The sequence below is a fragment of the Aquarana catesbeiana genome, linkage group LG02 (genome assembly GCF_042186555.1).
Source record: "Aquarana catesbeiana isolate 2022-GZ linkage group LG02, ASM4218655v1, whole genome shotgun sequence".
In the NCBI taxonomy this organism is placed as follows: domain Eukaryota; kingdom Metazoa; phylum Chordata; class Amphibia; order Anura; family Ranidae; genus Aquarana; species Aquarana catesbeiana.
The window spans coordinates 355,778,007-355,796,224 of NC_133325.1; the positions used below are offsets into that span (position 1 = coordinate 355,778,007).

General features: G+C 40.2%; 1 protein-coding gene across 2 annotated transcripts in view; it reads right to left on the bottom strand.

The window, feature by feature from the left end:
* Positions 1 to 629: 629 nt before the first annotated feature.
* The window catches only part of NF1 (neurofibromin 1), a 496,399-nt gene continuing 478,810 nt past the window's right edge, over positions 630 to 18,218 (bottom strand). For both annotated transcript variants that reach the window (XM_073615002.1, XM_073615001.1), the window contains one exon: positions 630 to 6,010. In XM_073615002.1, coding sequence (XP_073471103.1) covers positions 5,868 to 6,010 — 143 coding nt within the window. In that variant the 3' untranslated portion in view covers positions 630 to 5,867. The remainder of the gene's footprint in view (positions 6,011 to 18,218) is intronic.

The following is an 18,218-nucleotide window of genomic DNA, read 5'->3' on the forward strand; positions in this document are numbered from 1 at the left end:
ATAAAGTTCAGTAATCCCATATCCTGTGATATCATTCTTCTATCGCTTTGTTGCCTAGAAAACCCCTTCCCATTTGGGGGAAAATTTCCCTTTTTTTTTGACAATATTCGGGGTGTGCAGCATTCCCCTCTTTTCCCAAGTGTTTCCCTGTTTCTACCACCCATCCACTGACATTACCCTCGAGCCAGCCCTCTCACTTGTGTAGAGTCCAATGAGAGCAGGTAATTTTATTGCCAATTCCCAGGAGACCAATCTAGGATCGAGACAGTTCACATGCACTTGTCTCAATACATGCTGTAAAATATGGCAATGTCAGCTTTGTCAAAATTATTATAGAAAAGATGTGTTGACTAGTTAATGTCTGCAACAATTTACCATAGTATGTGAAAGATTAAGGACTGGATGTGTCTAATCCCTCTCCCAAAAGGCCATAATGAAAGTGTCACTTTGCAATTGGATTTTCAGTTTAAGCCTACATGTTAGAGAATTTATCAATGTGACACTAACATTTGGCTATGTAATACCTGTGCCAGTTTGGAGGAACAGGATATTTTGGTAATGAAAGGTTGCCACTAGATTAGTTTATCAGTTAATTGCCGTAATAGTAATTACTACAAAAACACATGATAGCAGGTTGAATTTACATTTTACTTCAAAAAAGGGGATGTACATACATGAGGGGACATTGGGGAGAAAACAGTTATGATAAATCATATCTGCTAACTGTATCTAGGTGCCAGTTTGGCTGGCGGTGGCAGTTTTATTCCTGCTGGCATACACTTGCTTACAATATTAACAGGATAGTGAGTAAAGGAACAGCTGAAACTGTATGGCCCGAAAGGAAATAATATATCATACACAGTGAGAGTTTGTAGAACACAGCATCAGGTTTTCTTTTTTTCATTTAAATGACATACTCAACAGCAGGAAGGAGAGAAGTTAACAATTACTAACACTAGAATATTCAAATTTTTTATGTTATACATGTACAGCAACTTACTGCTTTACAAAAAAGCAAAATAATACAATATATTGTCACATGTATTTACAGTGTAGTAAATATACCTTTCTGTCAAATTTTACACAAAAAATATTTACAGATGAATTTACTGCATTAAAAAAGTAATGTTGCTAACACTTAAAAGTGACTTTCTGTGGTAAAGTCTGTTGCATAACATTGGAAAACACATGCTTAAAGAGGGAGGGAAAAACTGCCTAAAATTGAATGTTAAAAACCTTACAGACTGCCCACACCCACCAGGAACAGGACATTACCCAGGCTTGCAAAACCATATACCCATATACATAGACTGAAACCAATATGCACATCAGAGATTCATACTGTTTATCAGACATGTTTAAGGATAAATACATAGTATTCAACCATGAACAGTAAATAATTCAGATAGAAAATGTTCAACAAAGGTCTTTTTAACCAACATAAGAATAAATTTACAGGAATGACTAACCAATCAGAGTGTGCCTGTCATCTTTATATATAAGATTTCAAAAAAAAAAAAAAAAGAGTACAAGTGTAGGTTTGCTATGGGCACCAATTTTGCTTTTCATACAAACCAACAGTCCATATTTCTCACAATTATATGCTTTATCTGATGGCAGAATTAACTGAAATATAACCTGGAAAATGCAGCTCAGACTTCTTAGTATTTTTTTTCTTTTTCAGTTAAAGTTTTATCTAAAATTTAAGCACATTTCAGCAAAACATTTTTTTTTAGTGTTCAAATACAGTGGGTGAGAAAACCTGTGTCAAGCTTTTTATAGCACACATAGCTTTTTATAGAACCACATGAACAATTTAAGGAAGAATGTTGTAGAGAAAGGCATCATTTTAGAGAATTGTATACCTCAAACTGATTTTTTTTTTATCTACTTCAAGTCAAAAATACATTATGTTGGTGCCCATATACTGTATTCTTTACTAAGCCGTGTAGCAGGTACAGAAAGGTATGCAACTGAAATGGTACACAGAACTATATAAATATACTTCCATGACATAAGAACACCATAGAATGACTATGAACATTATTGGCATAGTCCCCTTATGAGTAAAATGACCCATGCATGGGAGCTCAGTATATTACAATGCATGGTGCCTTTTTCAAAATACAGTGTAACAAGACTGGCACACTTGTAGGCCGAAGCAGGCACCCCAGCAGCCTGCCAGATATACTCCTATATTTTTATTTACCTTTGCTCTTCCCTAATAGCACTGGGACAGAGCAGAGCTCCATGTGCACTGTGTGCTCTATCCCCAGTGCATGCGCAGTATGCTTTCTCCAGTGGTTCAACGATGCTTGAATATGGAAGGAGCACATAATATGCATGCACCTCTTTTTGAAAAAAAAAAAAAAAAAAAAGTGCACTATCATGCCGCTGAACAAGCAAATAAGCTTTGTTGTGTGCTGGAAGATATTGTGAACAGGCGAAAGTAAATACGGGAGTATATCGGGTGGGCTTGAGGGGTGTCAGCAGATACCTACAGGTGTGCCAATAACACTGCATATTTTGCACAAAAAAAGGGCACGGTGCATTGTAATATACTTTGGCACCCTGCCTGCATTGGCCATTTTACTCAGAGTGGAATATAACTTACAGTACATCTACATTGATAAATAGCATCTGTTCATGCTCCGTTTGTCCAGCAATCGCCACTGGAAATTGCCAGCCATTAACAGCAATGCCATGCAACTCATGGTATTGCTCTATAGTGGAGAGGTACAGCCGCAGTCAACACACTGCTCTGGATACTCTACATCAAACACAGCAAGAATGAGGCTAGGGTAGTGGGGTAACTCATTTGACTACAGCTGTGCAATACCAGCTGATTTCTACATTTATTCTTTACAAAATTAAATCACTATCTTTACTGGAGCGTTACTAACCCTGCTTTGCAATAATATTTCAAATACACAATCAACCTGTCTCTTCTCAGCAACTTAGATATTTTATGTCAGAGCATGGTGCTAAAGAAAGACTGCTTTGGTAAATCTGCTGCAGTTAAAGAACGACCTTTTACCCATGTAATTTCTTGACAGGCAGATAGATATGGTTGTCATTTGTATTACCGAACAGATAACAAAAAATGTAAATGTAAAACTATATGGGAACATATGTATATATATATGTATATATATACACATATATACACACACATACGTGTGTGTGTGTGTATATATATATATATATATATATATATATATATATATATTTATTCAAAAGCATCTCTGATGTAGATATTGAAGTCCATCAGTCTGTTAGCAAAAAACATTTCTCCAAATGTGTTACTTCCATTTTTTTAAAAAAATGACTTCATTCCATACAGCAGCTCACAAAAACTAGAAAAAAGGGGAAATCAAAAAGGTGTTGTCCACAGATTTCAGAGAAGCTGGGGCAACAGTTTTCCTTTTCCTTTTCTCCAGGTCTCCCCCCTCCCCAACATGAGCTGTGCTAAGAATCCTCGATGCATTTACATGTACGTTTTTGCACTGTCCATGTAAAGCCTTGTCCTTCATGTCATTAACACCAGCTACAGCTAAACAGAAGTACACTGGGATTTTGGCAGACTATTTGCATAATAGGTTTCTGTCCACAGTTTTATTTTTCCAGGACTGTAAACAAAACAAAATCACAATGTCAGAAAACAACAAAATAAGACACTTATTTACATCTGTGAAATACGCGTTATCATATGGTTAAATGCAGATTATGTGCTATAATTATTAAATCCCAACACTTAGTTGTACCATTATATTTGTTTAGCTGTGGAGTTTGATTTACTGAAATACATTTAAATCACTCTATAGTTTTCTTACATTGAACTATATTTTGTGTTTTCGTTTAAAGCCATTCTTGGTCGTTAGTCCAAGATCTAAGTTGTAGAATAGCATTCTAAGTATTTCAATTCTACGTGTTCAGCAGTAAATATATTTAAGCCCTAAATGCAAGCACCTAGATGTCTTTCCCTTTTGCTCAAAATTTGTCAAAAAGGATTGATTTCCTCTGAGTTAAGAATGTTCTGGACAAGTGTCTAAAGCCCTGCGCAGCAATCGCCTCCCTTCTGCAAAGTATTCCGATACATAGCATTATACCCCTAAGATTTGCTGTAGTGACACATATCCGCAAGACAGTATCAAATGGTTAGTCAGTCATTTAATACTTTACCGAATGCTAGAATTCAAACCTTTCACAGTGATAGAACATGCCTTCAGTTTTAGCTTTCATGCCCCCTGTACAATAAATGTTTTTGTTATATTAGAAAAAAAAAAAACTATGGTAACGCTGGACATCATGATCTATTTTATATGGAAAATGTAACCGGTCTGTAAATAGATTATTATAGTTAAAGGACAAGTCATTTTGGGCATTATGACTTAATGGATTTATGTTATATAGCCAGCTTTAGTACTACAAGTAATACAGTAGATGTGAAATTTTATAGGTCAACAGGAAAGACCATAGTTTTAAAGGGTGGCTAAGACAATAGACTGCTAACTATTACCATATCTACGAAAATTGCATCACACAATTCATGATGCAGCCCCTCCAAGGAGGATCCTGTCAGTTCAAAAGTACCATTATATTTGCTGGCCTGAACAAAAGGCACCTGCCTTACTCCCCTTCCCCAAGTTTTAAAACTTTAACATTGCACAGAAAAGTGAGCATCTCCAAAGAGTAATTATATGTCCTTTGAGACTTGAGAATGAAGCTCCAATCATGAGGGCATATACCTTTAACACAGATTATGCCCCTAAGTGCAAGAAATCTTTTAACACCTCTCTCTGGAAGGGTTAAGGAAACGATCATCAAGCAGAAAGGAAATAAAGCCCTTTTACTACTCAGATGCACCCAATTTACTTTCCATATCTTTACTCTGAAAACACCACAGTATTTTTTTTCCCCAAATACACAAATATATTTACATAACATTTCAAACACATTAATGTCAGAATACATTCTGCCTTTCATAAATAGTGCATTGTAAGGACAGAACTCAATGATGCATTTCAGATGAAAGAGATGCTGTAATACGTTAACAGCGCAAACATTTGGAATAGATAGATATATATATATATATTTTATAGGAATAAAAATATAATTACTTTAACAAATTTATTGCAAGTACCCAAAAATCTAATTAGTATGGTGGCCCTTTTCAGACACCAGTTCATATTTGTTTCAACAAAGTACCATTAGAAAAAAAAAAAAAAAAAAAAAAAAAAAAAAAAAAAATTTATTTGGGACAGGAAATTATTTTTTAAGCAAATAGGTAAAAAAAATTCCACAGCTAAAAGTGTTTTTTAAAGGGGAGGATTTAAACTGGTTTCTTTTCCCACCAAAGCCACTATAAAGGATTAGCTTTAATATTTAGTTAAATGCAAAACATAGTAAACACAAATAATAATAAAAAAGACAAGGCAAAAAAGACTCATGAGAATGCCACTAAGGTTTACACAGTTAATGCAGTAAAGGCAGGGCCACCGTTATCAAAATACAAAATTTCTTCATTCTAAAATTCACAAGGCATTGATACGCTTGTGACCATGGTTCCCTCAAGGACTGGAAATAACTGGAAAAGGAAAAACAAAGGAAAAATGTATAAGGAAACCAAATGGTATAGAGTCCAAACGATGCTTTCGATGTATTGATCTTCTGGCGACATGGCTGACTGCATGGAAAACGGCAAAAAAAAAAAAAAAATTAAGTGCAGCATCATATTGTGCCGGGGCCAAGGATAAGCCGCCCGCTTAAGTCAGTTTTAGAAAAGGAACTTTAAAATAAATAAGAAATAATAAAAAAACAAAAACAAACCCCCCCCCCCCAAAAAAAAAAAAAAAAAAAAAAAAAAATCACACAATCTTTTTGATGCTGTGACGTTTGAAGCTGCCAGCACTTCTTTGCTTTTGCACTTGGCTTGCTGAACCATGGCGCGTTCTACCGCTGTTTGAGTGACCAGTGGTGGGAGACAGTTCCACATTTTCCTTGTCAATCCCTATGGCAGAGAACCAAAACAGGGACAGTGAGATTTTATTGTGGGGTAAAAAAATAAATCAATCAGTGTACATAAAAACATTACGGACCTTATTTATTAACCACTTCAATACCAGGCATTTCCCCCCCTTCCTGCCTAGGACAATTTTTAGCTTTCAGCACTGTCGCACTTTGAATGAAGATTGTGTGGTCATGCAACACTGTACCCAAACTAATTTTTTATAATTTTCTTCCCACAAATAGAGCTCTTTTGGTGGTATTTGATCACCTCTGCGATTTTTAATTTTTGCGCTTTAAACGAAAAAAGACAATAAAAAAACACAAACAAAAAACTAATGGGCACTGATAGGCGGCACTGATGAGGAGCTACTGACAGGCATTACTAAGTGGCACTGATTGGCACTTTGATGGGGCACTGACAGGCATTATTGATAGGGCACTGATTGGTACCATTGTGGGCACTGACAGGCTTTTATAGAGGGAGACAGGCTGGCAGGTGATGGGCACCTTTTGACGAGGGCTGTGCTGACAATCATTGTGCCGATTATCAGCACAGACCACCCTCTGACAGGGAGAGCCGCCGATCGGCTCTCCCCGTCAGCGTGAACCAAGGAAAGCCGTTTACCGGCACTTCCTGGTTCACGCGATGATCAGCTGTGATTGGTCACAGCTGATCACGTGGTAAAAAGCCTCTGTTAGAGGCTTCATACCACGATTGGAGTTGAGGTGTGTCAGACTGACACACAGCACCTCTGATCGTCGTGTTGTGCCCTCGTGGGCGCGCGCCGGCTCTGTTATCCTGATCACGTCATAGGACGTCCGATGAGGATAACACAACCACTTTGCCGCCGTCATTTTGCTTTACGGCGGGTGGTTAAAGTGTCTGAACTTTGTAGCTCATAGTAACCAAGCACTTCAATTGATCTTTTCCCAGTGAAGGTTGTGAACAAGACCATTCTGCTTTCAGAGCGACAAAACATGTGCACTGCTAATATTTTCTGAGAACAAATTCATGGCCCTACCTGATCTCCAAGGAATTGTCCCATTTTCCAGGCCTCCCAGCACTGCAATTACTCATGTACTTGTTACCCACATCATTGCATTCTTAATATCTTGAATTAATGAGCTGATGTACACATCACATATATTTGGACATTATATTCTTACAATAATTATTTTCTATTTTTAGTCTAGAACTGTCCTCAATTATTCTCTTGAATTAGTAGAGTTCATCCAAGAAATGGATCGGGAGCCATCGATGCCCAGTCCCCCTATAATATAGGGTAAAATCTACAGGGTGCTAGTAGGTGTTGGATGGGACATATATGATTGAGGCAACATAATTATTGCATTAGAAAGCATATACATATATATTGTTTTAACCTGTGTAATCTATAACACTTTTAAAATTTAAACAAAAAAAAAAAAAATTGAGTACTATATACAGTATCTCACAAAAGTGAGTACCACCCCTCACAGTTTTGTAAATATTTTATTATATCTTTTCATGTGACAACACTGAAGAAATTACACTTTGCTACAATGTAAAGTAGTGAGTGTACAGCTTGTATAAGTGTGTAAATTTACTGTCCCCTCAAAATAACTCAACACAGCCATTAATGTCTAAACCGCTGGCAACAAAAGCGAGTACACCCCTAAACGGTGTCATGCGACTCAGTGTTACAAGGTCTCGGGTGTGAATGGGAAGAAGGTGTGTTAAATTTGGTGTCATTGCTCTCACTCTCCCATACTGGTCGCTGGAAGTTCAGCATGGCACCTCATGGCAAAGAACTCTGAGGATCTGAAAAAAGAATTGTTGTCCTACATAAAGATGGTCTAGGTTGTAAGAGGATTGCCTAGACCCTGAAACTAAGCTGCAGCGTGGGGACCAAGACCATACAGCGGTTTAACAGGACAGGTTCCACTCAGAACAGGCCTCGCCATGGTCAACCAAAGAAGCCGAGTGCACATGCTCAGCGTCATATCCAGAGGTTGTCTTTGGGAAATAGACGTATGAGTGCTGCCAGCAATGCTGCAGAGGTTGAAGGGGTGGGGGGGTCAGCCTGTCAGTGCTTAGACCATATGCCGCACACTGCATCAAATTGGTCTGCATGGCTGTCATCCCAGAAGGAAGCCTCTTCTAAAGATGGTGCACAAGAAAGCCCGCAAACAGTTTGCTGAAGACAAGCAGACTAAGGACATGGATTACTGGAACCATGTCCTGTGGCCTTATGAGACCAAGATAAAGTTACTTGGTTCAGATGGTGTCGTGTGTGGCAGCAACCAGGTGAGGCGTACAAAGACAAGTGTGTCTTGCCTACAGTCAAATATGATGGAGGGAGTGCCATTGTCTGGGGCAGCATGAGTACTGCTGGCACTGGGGAGCTACAGTTCATTGAGGGAACCATGAATGGCAACATGTACTGTGACATACTGAAGCAGAGCATGATCCCCTCCCTTCGGAGACTGGGCTGCAGGGCAGTATTTCAATATAACAACCCCAAACACACCTACAAGACTACTGCCTTGCTAAAGAAGCTGAGGGTAAAGGTGATGGACATGCCAAGCATGTCCCCAGACCTAAACCCTATTGAGCATCTGTGGGGCATCCTCAAATTAAAGGTGGAGGAGCGCAAGGTCTCTAACATCCACCAGTTCCGTGATGCCGTCATGGAGGAGTGGAAGACTACTCCAGTGGCAACCTGTGAAGCTCTGGTGAATTCCATGCCCAAGAGGGTTAAGGCAGTGCTGCAAAATAATGGTGGCCACACAAAATATTGACACTTTGCGCCCAATTTGGACAGTTTCACTTAGGGGTGTACTCACTTTTTTTGCCAGCAGTTTAGACATTCATGGCTGTGTGTTGAGTCATTTTGAGGGGACTGCAAATTTACACTGTTATACAAGCTGTACACTCACTACTTTACATTGTAACAAAGTGTAATTTCTCCAGTGTTGTCACATGAAAAGATATAATAAAATATTTACAAAAATGTAAGGGGTGTACTCACTTTTGTGAGATAGTGTGAGTGTGTGTGTGTGTGTGTGTGTGTGTGTGTGTGTGTGTGTGTGTGTGTGTGTGTGTGTGTGTGTGTGTGTATTTTTTTTTTTTTTACACAAAAGTGGTTGCGGTGCCTGTTTGTTTTTGCAGAGGCTCATAATACAAAGGCTAGCATGCATTAAGAGGAATCTTTTGGTACCTTATCATAGCAGCAAACATATGAACACATTCTGGATAGAATTTTCAGATAAATTTATTAAATAAAGACCTGAACAGTTGCAGTTACTTCTAAGATGAGTTAGGATTTGGTGTCCAGGGGTGACCCAAAAAAAAAAAAAAAAAAAAAGAAGAATGATGTCCATGTAAACCACAAGTTTTAAAAAAATATAAATGGAGAGAGTTCTCTTTTACCTTGAAGTAATAATGTCACACTGGACGAAGGACCTTGTCTGCATACTTTTACTAGTAGCAATATATATGGAGGACAATTAACAACCAGATAAAGATGAGCAAATTTTTTGAAACCCAAGTAAATCAACAATTTGTGATTTTTATGGCCTTGAATACATATGGATTTGTCTAAGGATTCATGCATTTATGCATTTCGTAAATTAGGATTGCCTGGATTCCAAGATGAAATTAATGACTCTGATAACCCTAATTCGAACATCACTAATAATGTCGCTAGCTATACGCTTTGTTACAGTGCATCCGGAAAGTATTCACATAGCTTCACTTCCAAAATTGATTAAATTAATTATTTTCCTCAAAATTCGACAAACGAAACCCCATAATGACAACGTGAAAGAAGTTTGTTTGAAATCTTTGTGAATGTATTAAAAATAAAAATCACATGTATATAAGTATTCACAGCCTTTGATCAATAGTTTGTTGAAGCACCTTTGGCACCAATTACAGCCAAGTCTTTTTGAGTATGATGCTACAAGCTTGACACACCTATTTATGGGCAGTTTCTTACATTCTTCTTTGCAGGACCTCTTAAGCTCCATCAGGTTGGATGGGGACCGTCGGTGCACAGCCATTTTCAGATCTCTCCAGAGATGTTCAATCGGGGTCAAGTCTGGGCCACTCAAGGACATTCGCAGAGTTTTCCCGTAGCCACTCCTTTGTTATCTTGGCTGTGTGCTTAGGGTCGTTGTCCTTCGCCCCAGTCTGAGGTCCAGAGCAGGTTTTCATCAAGGATGTCTCTGTACATTGCTACATTCATCTTTCCCTTGATCCTGACTAGTCTCCCAGTTCTGTCGCCGGAAAAACATCCCCACAGCATGCTGCTGCCACCATGCTTCACTGTAGAGATGGTATTGGCCAGGTAATGAGCGGTACCTGGTTTCCTCCAGATATGACGCTTGCCATTCAGGCCAAAGAGTTCAATCTTTTTTTATCTGACCAGAGAATTTTGTTTCTCATGGTCTGAGAGTCCTTCAAGTACCTTTTGGCACACTCCAGGCAGGGTGTCATGTGCCTTTTACTGAGAAGTGGCTTCCGTTTGGCCACTCTACCATACAGGCCTGATTGGTGGAGTGTTGCAGAAATGGTTGTTCTTCAGGAAGATTCTCCTCTTTACAGAGAAATGCTGGAGCTGTGACAGAGTGACCACCTGGTTCTTGGTCACCTCCCTGACCAAGGCCCTTCCCCCCCGATCGCTCAGTTTGGCTGGACGGCCCGCTATAGGAAGAGTTCTAAACCTCTTCTATTTATAGATGGAGGCCCCTGTGCTCAGTGGTACCTTCAATGCTGCAGAAAATTGTCTGTACCCTTCCCCAGATCTGTGCCTCGATACAATCCTGACTCGGGAGGTCTACAGACAATTCCTTGGACTTCATGGCTTGGTTTGTGCTCTGACATGCACTGTTAACTGTGGGATCTTATATAGACAGGTGTTTGCCTTTCCAAATCCTGTCCAACTGAATTTACCACAGATGGACGCCAATCAAGTTGTAGAAACATCTCAAGGATTTTTTTTCTTTGTTTCTTATTTTTAATAAATATCAAACAAACTTCTTTCACGTTGTCATTATGGGGTACTGTTTTTGTAGAACCTTTGATTTTAATACATTTTTGGAATAAGGCGGTAACATATCAAAATGTGGAAAAAAAAGTGAAGCTCTGAATACTTCCTGCATCCACAGTAGATGAGCAATTCTTAGGCTGGTTTCACACACCCCCATGTTTTGTGGTAATCCTTGGTAAAAAAAAAAAAAATGTTTGTTCTACCTCAAAGCACATAAATTTCAACCCAACATACATGTACAATAACTGTCAATGCACATGCTTAGCATGCATTGTGGTATTCCAAAAATGCTGTAGGTGCCATTTTTGTGCGTTAAGATATGCTACCAACCTACTCAAAATGAATGTGCTTCTTTACAGCAGGGCACCATAATGCAAGAAAACCCCATTGCTTTAACGCACACAAAAGGGTAAATGGGTTAAAAGGTTTCAGGGCACATTTGCACAGAGCTGAGTTAGCGTGTCCCCTTTAGGTGTTTTTTTTTTTTGTGAATATGAAAACCTATAATGTATTAACAGAATGAGAAGTTTGAGAGCTTTAAGTGAGAGCTTTAACCGCTTCAGCCCCGGAAGATTTTCCCCCCTTCCTGACCAGAGCGTTTTTTGCGATTCGGCACTGCGTCGCTTTAACTGACAATTGCGCAGGCATACGATGTGGCTCCCAAACAAAATTGACGTCCTTTTTTTCCCACAAATAGAGCTTTCTTTTGGTGGTATTTGAGCGCCTCTGCAATTTTTATTTTTTGCGCTATAAACAATATAAGAGCGACAATTTTGAAAAAAAAAAACGCATTATTTTTTACATTTTGCTATAATAAATATCCCCCAAAAATAAATAAAAAAACATTTTTTTTCCTCAGTTTAGGCCGATCGTATTCTTCTACATATTTTTGGTAAAAAAAAAAAAATCGTAATAAGCGTTGATTGATTGGTTTGCGCAAAAGTTATACGTTTACTAAATAGGGGATAGTTTTATAGCATTTTTATGAAAAAATTTTTTTTTACAAGAAATGGCGGCGATCAGCGATTTTTATTGTGACTGAGACGTTATGGCGGACATTTTTGACACATTTTTGGGACCATTGTCATTTATACAGCGTTCAGTTCGATTAAAAATGCATTGATTACTGTGTAAATGACACTGGCAGTGAAGGGGTTAACCACTAGGGGGCGGGGAGGGGTGTGTCCTAGGGGAGTGATTTCTAACTGTCAGGGGGATGGGCTGGTGTGTGACATCACTGATCTCTGCTCCCAATGACAGGGAGCAGAGATCGAGTGACACTTGTCACTAGGCAGAACGGGGAGATGCTGTTAACATCAGCATTTCCCCGTTCGTCCTCTCCGTGAGGCGATCGCGGGTATTCCCGCGGCAATCGAGTCCGCGGGACCCGCGACCTGACTCACGGAGCTCCCGGCCAGCGCGTGTGCGCGCCGCCGCGCACGCAATGGCATGGCGGGGAATTCAAATGGACATACAGGTACGTCCAATATGCCCAGCCGTGCCATTCTGCCGACGTACATCGGCGTGCGCTGGTCGGGAACCGGTTAAGCCTTTCCATTTTCGGTGTATGTTTTGCTTTGGCCAAATCTGTGATAAATTGAACAATGTGTGCAATGTCTTCCCCAGTCAGGTAGGAGCTTACACTATGTGTGATCAGACTGCAACATGTGTGGTCAAGTTTAGGGATGAGAGAATTAAGTGGTCTATAGACCTATGAGGATAGTTGGAATGTATACATGATTGGCAGTTTGACACACAAATATAACAGCTTAGGTTGGCCAAACATCATGCTTGTTGACATGCAAAAGGGAAGGGGATGAGTATTACTGGCAGATGCTGCCAACAACAGTAATTGGGTCAAGCTTTTTAATCTGCCTGATCAACCCTTCTTCTAGACAGAGGTTGGTAGACCGCCCATGGACATTAGACTAAAGCTGGAGATGGATCAAAATTAGGCTGGTTTAGCAGGAACAGTCCGTAATTGATCCTTCTACAGTGGCCTTGAAAAAGTAGTCGTACCTCTTGAAATTTTTCACATTTGGTCATGTTACAACTAAAAACATTAATTTATTGGGATTTTGTGTGATAGACCAACACAAAGTGGCACATAATTGTGCAGTAGAAGGAAAATGAAAAAATGTTTTTCAATTTTTTTACAAATAAATATCTGAAAAGTGTAGCGTGCATTTGTATGAGGGTGATGTGCAGTTTGTTTTCTTCCACACTTTTTGCTTTTAGGCCAAAAAGTTGAATTTTGGGCTCATCTGACCAGAGCACCTTCTTCCACGTTTGCTGTGTCCCCCCGCCACATGGCTTCTCGCAAACTGCAAACGGGACTTATGGCTTTCCTCTTGCCACTCTTCCATAAAGGCCAGATTTGTGAGGTGCATGACTAATAATTGTCCTGTGGACAGATTCACCCACCTGAGCTGTGGATCTCTGCAGCTCCTCCAGAGTTACCATGGGCCTCGTGGCTGCTTCTTTCATTAATGCTCTCCTTGCCCAGCCTATCAGTTTAGGTGGATTGCCATGTGTTGGTAGGCTTACAGCTGTGCCATACTAGATTGAACAGCGATCATTGCATTCTGACAGTGGGGAAACCTCCTGCTATCAGAATGCAATGGCGCAGCAAGAGGGATTTCTCCATCAACACTGAATGTGGTAGTAAAAAGTTGATTATCTCAGGTCTATGCCATCCTTAGGAGTATAACTGCTATACGTGTACTAGGAGGAAGCTGGTGAAATACAGGAGGAAGTGCCAGAAAGAACCATCAAGATGAGAAACAAGTTGACAGTGAAGTTGTTCAGGATAGGGTGAAATAAACTTTCAGCTTGGAAATACTGAAAACTGTCATACCAAAAAAAAAAAAAAAAAACCCGAACCCCCCCCCCCCCAAAAATACAACACAGCCACCATCTGCATCTTTATGTATTCTGCGAATATAAAATGTCCCTTGTACACCAACGCTGGGAACTATCCTATAGTTTTAAGACTCGCATATTGCTAGCGACGTTACTTCTAAATCCCAGACTGGCCATTAACCACTTGCCGACCACGCTATAGCTGAATGATGGCTGCAGCGCGGTCGGATAACTCTGGGGGGGCGTACAGTGACGTCCTCCCAGAATCCCGCTCTTGCGCACCCCCTGGGGCGCGCACCTGATAACATCCGTGACCGGACCCGGCGCATCACGGTAAACGGCTGCTGATTGTGGCCGTTTACCATGTGATTGCTCTGTCAAATGACGGAACTTTCACTAGTAAACAAACCGGCGTCACGTCCGGTTCCGGTCTCCCCTCTCTGTACAGATCTGTACAGTGCGAGGAGAGGGGGAGAGATCAGTGGCAGCAGCGCTGTGGACTGGATGTGTAGTGCCCACAGCACTGATATGTGTCCATTGCAGCCAGCCATCCATCCTCAGCATACTCATCCATTCATGCTCAGCCACCCATACTGAGCATACTCATCCATCCGTACTCAGCATACCCACCCATATTCAGTATACTCATCCATCCATTCTCAGCCATCCATACTTAGCATACTCATCTATCCATCCGTACCCAGCCATACTCAGTCGTATACTCAAGTCGTACCCAGCAATATCCAGCCGTACTCATTCATGCTCAGCCATCCCCATCACGGCTCATCCATCCCCATCCATGCCACATCAGTTATCATCCATGCCACTACAGTGCCTCACAAAAGTGTAATAGGTAGTCAAATTAGATTTGAAACTTATGCCCCTAGCACGCCTTACGGTGCTCCCTGCATGTTGGTCCTCTGTAGGTGGCCACACTGTGGAAAAGTGTCACATGTGTTATCGCCGTACTCAGGAGGAGTAGGAGAATCTATTTTGGGGTGTAATTTTTGGTATGTACATGCTTTGCACATGCTTTACACATTTTCCAAAAACTTGTAGAAAAAAAATTACATGTTCAAAAGACTCGATATGGCTTATAGATTATACATTGGGTAGTTTTCTTTTCAAAATGGGGTCATTTTTGGGGCGTTTCCATTGTCCTGGTTCTCCAGGGCCTTCAAAAGTGTAAGAGATAGTCAAGAAATTATATGTGTAATTCATGCTCCAAGAACACCTGATGGCGCACCCTACATGTTGGGCCTCTGTATGTGGCCACGGTGTGTAAAAGTCTCACACATGTGGTATCGCCATACACAGGAGGAGTAGTAGAATGTGTTTTGGGGTGTTATTTGTGCTATGCATATGCTGTGTGTGAGAAATAACCTGCTAATATAACAATTTTGTGAAAAAAAAAAATCTCGATTTTGCAAAGAATTGTGGGAAAAAATTACAACTTCAAAAACTCACCATGCCTCTTACTAAATACCTTGGAATGTCTACTTTGCAAAAAGGGGTCATTTGGTAGGTATTTGTACTTTCCTGGCTTGTTTGGGGTCTCAAGAAAGGCCGTCAGTACTTCAGGTGTGATCAATTTTCAGAGATTGGCACCATAGCTTGTAGACTCTAAAACTTTAACAAAGACCAAATAATATACACCACCTTGGGTTATTTTTACCTAAGATATGTTGCGGTATAAATTTTGGCCAAAATATATGAAGAAAATGTACTAAATTTGCTAAATTTTATAACAGAAACAAAGAAAAATGCATTTTTTTTTTACAGAATTTTCTGTCTTTTTTATTTTATAGCGCAAAAATTAAAAAACCAAGCGGTAATTAAATACCACCAAAATAAAGCTTTATTTGTGTGAAAAAAAGGACAAAAATTTCATATAGGTACAGTGTTGCATGACTGAGTAATTTTCATTCAAACTGTGAGAGCACCGAAAGCTGAAAATTGGTCCCGTTAGGGGGGTTTAAGTGCCCAGTGGTCAAAGCGGTAGTAAACTCTCTTATAAAAGAAAAAGGTCCCCCTGCAGGTTAAGGTCATAATGTGCTAGTATACAGTTACCTGTAAAGCGGATCCCTCCAGTGGCATGCTGTCGCCGACAGGCTCGCCCACAGGTTTGCTGACAAGGGGGCCCAGGCCACAATAACATCGCGCGCCCCCCCCCCCCCCACACGCATGAGTTACGTGCGTGGCACAGTGCTTTACAAGGAAGGCACAGTCGAGTGTACCTTACATTCAGAGCGCAGTACACAAGCTCCGTGACAACACAGGCAGTGCACGTTTAGGAGATACTTAATGTACTTACAGGTAAGCCTTATTTTAGGTAGAAGTGAAAAAGCAAACTTTACTGCTTTAATTGCACCTGATGTGTCAACCCTAATTTTCCTTGATGTACAGACTTGACAATTTTAGGGGTTCACTTTATAGATAATAGGTTCTGCTGATGTCTAAAGCACACGATTTTGCTGACAGATTTTCCAAATTTTCTGAAAATCTCTGAAAGACCTGACCAATTCTCCCTTATTCATATGTTGGGGTAAGTGTAGGATAACCAAGCTGGGGGTCCTGGCACCATCTAGGGTGGGCAGAGGTCTTCCCCTATCATTTTGGTTATTCAAAAGGATCTGTAATGAGATATAAAGGCACGATCAGACAACCCTCTGGCATCTGAACTGCAATACAATTTCTTAAACACATTCACATCATACAATGTATGCAAGAAGCTGGTATGCTGAGAAACTAAACCCAATCACACATTTCAACAGTCAACAAGCCCAGTACACACTATTGAATATGTCAATATGTGAACTATTGTACCAGCTAAAATATTTGAAAATCTTAGTCAGTCTTGTGATTCACACATCTCCACATTGCATATCCGGGTGGGTGACAAAACTTTCTCCATTATTGTTAAAGTGAATGTACACCCCAACAATTAATTTCTCTTTATTGCTCCCTTTTGGTCTGTTTAATAAACTTTAAGTAACATTTTGTCAAATTTGTATGATAGCATGCAAAAAATAAATAAAATATTGCTCCCATCAGACATTCAGAGCTGTCCTGTGTCTTCTGCAGCTTTCCTGTGTTATCCCAAAGAGCCTTTCTACGTTTTTAACCTTGACTGTGGATTGATTAGCCTTTATGCTGTAGAGATCTGAGAGTGGAAGTGGTTGAGCAGTTTACCAAACTAACGTTAGCAGGGCTGATAACATTCAGCCCACAAAAAGCTGTGTGCTGTCATCTCACAACTGGAAAGGAAGACTCGAGTGCATTTTTAGCATTACAAGATATTTTCTGTACTTGCAGGGTCTTTAACTGCTTCAATATAGGGCACTTTCACCCCCTACCTGCCTAGGCCAATTTTCAGCGCTGTCGTACTTTGAATGACAATTGCGTGGTCATGCAACGCTGTACCCAATTGAAATCTTTATTTTATTTTTTTTTACAGGAATAGAGCCTTCTGGTATTTAATCACCACTTTTTTTTTTAAGCAAAAAAAAAAAAAAAACGAAAATAGACCGAACATTTTGAAAAAAAAAAAAAAGTTTTTCTTAGTTTCTGTCAGTAAATTTTATAAATAAGTAATTTTTTTCCTTCACTTATGTGCGCTAAAGAGTCTGCACTTATTTATGAGCAATGATAGACTGCACTGACTGGTATCACTGATGGACACCGATTGGTGTCACTGATAATCAAGGTGCTGATGATCAGTGTTACTATACGGCAGGTGGGAGGTGGTTAAAGGGATAAAACCTTGAATCTGGAAACCTTCAACCTGGAAACAGGCATGTACCACTTACCGACCGCCGCACAACTATATACGTCCTGACTTTGAAGAGAGATATCTCGGTAATGGCAGCAGCTGCTGCCACAACCGAGGTATCCATCTCATCAGGTGGCGGTTTGGTTAACGATAATAGTGGTCTCTGCGGCGGATTCGCCACGAGATCACCATTAACGGCAGCGGGAGAGGGGCCCAGCCGCCGCTTACCAGAGCCGTCGGCAGCAGCGGAGGTGATAGGGACCTGTTCGTGGCTGGTTATGGAGACGAGTAAGGCTAAGATGGCCCCCACCCGTCTCCATACCATAGCAGGGCGGAAGCGACGTCAAAACGTCATTTCCGCCCATACATCTTAAAGGCACAATTTTCTGTTGTCATTTTTTTCAAATGACATTTTTTTTTTTCTTTTATTGCATTTTAGTCTAAATATGAGATCGGAGGTCTTTTTGACGCCAGATCTCATATTTAAGAGGACCTGTCATGCCTTTTTCTATTACAAGGGATGTTTACATTCCTTGTAATAG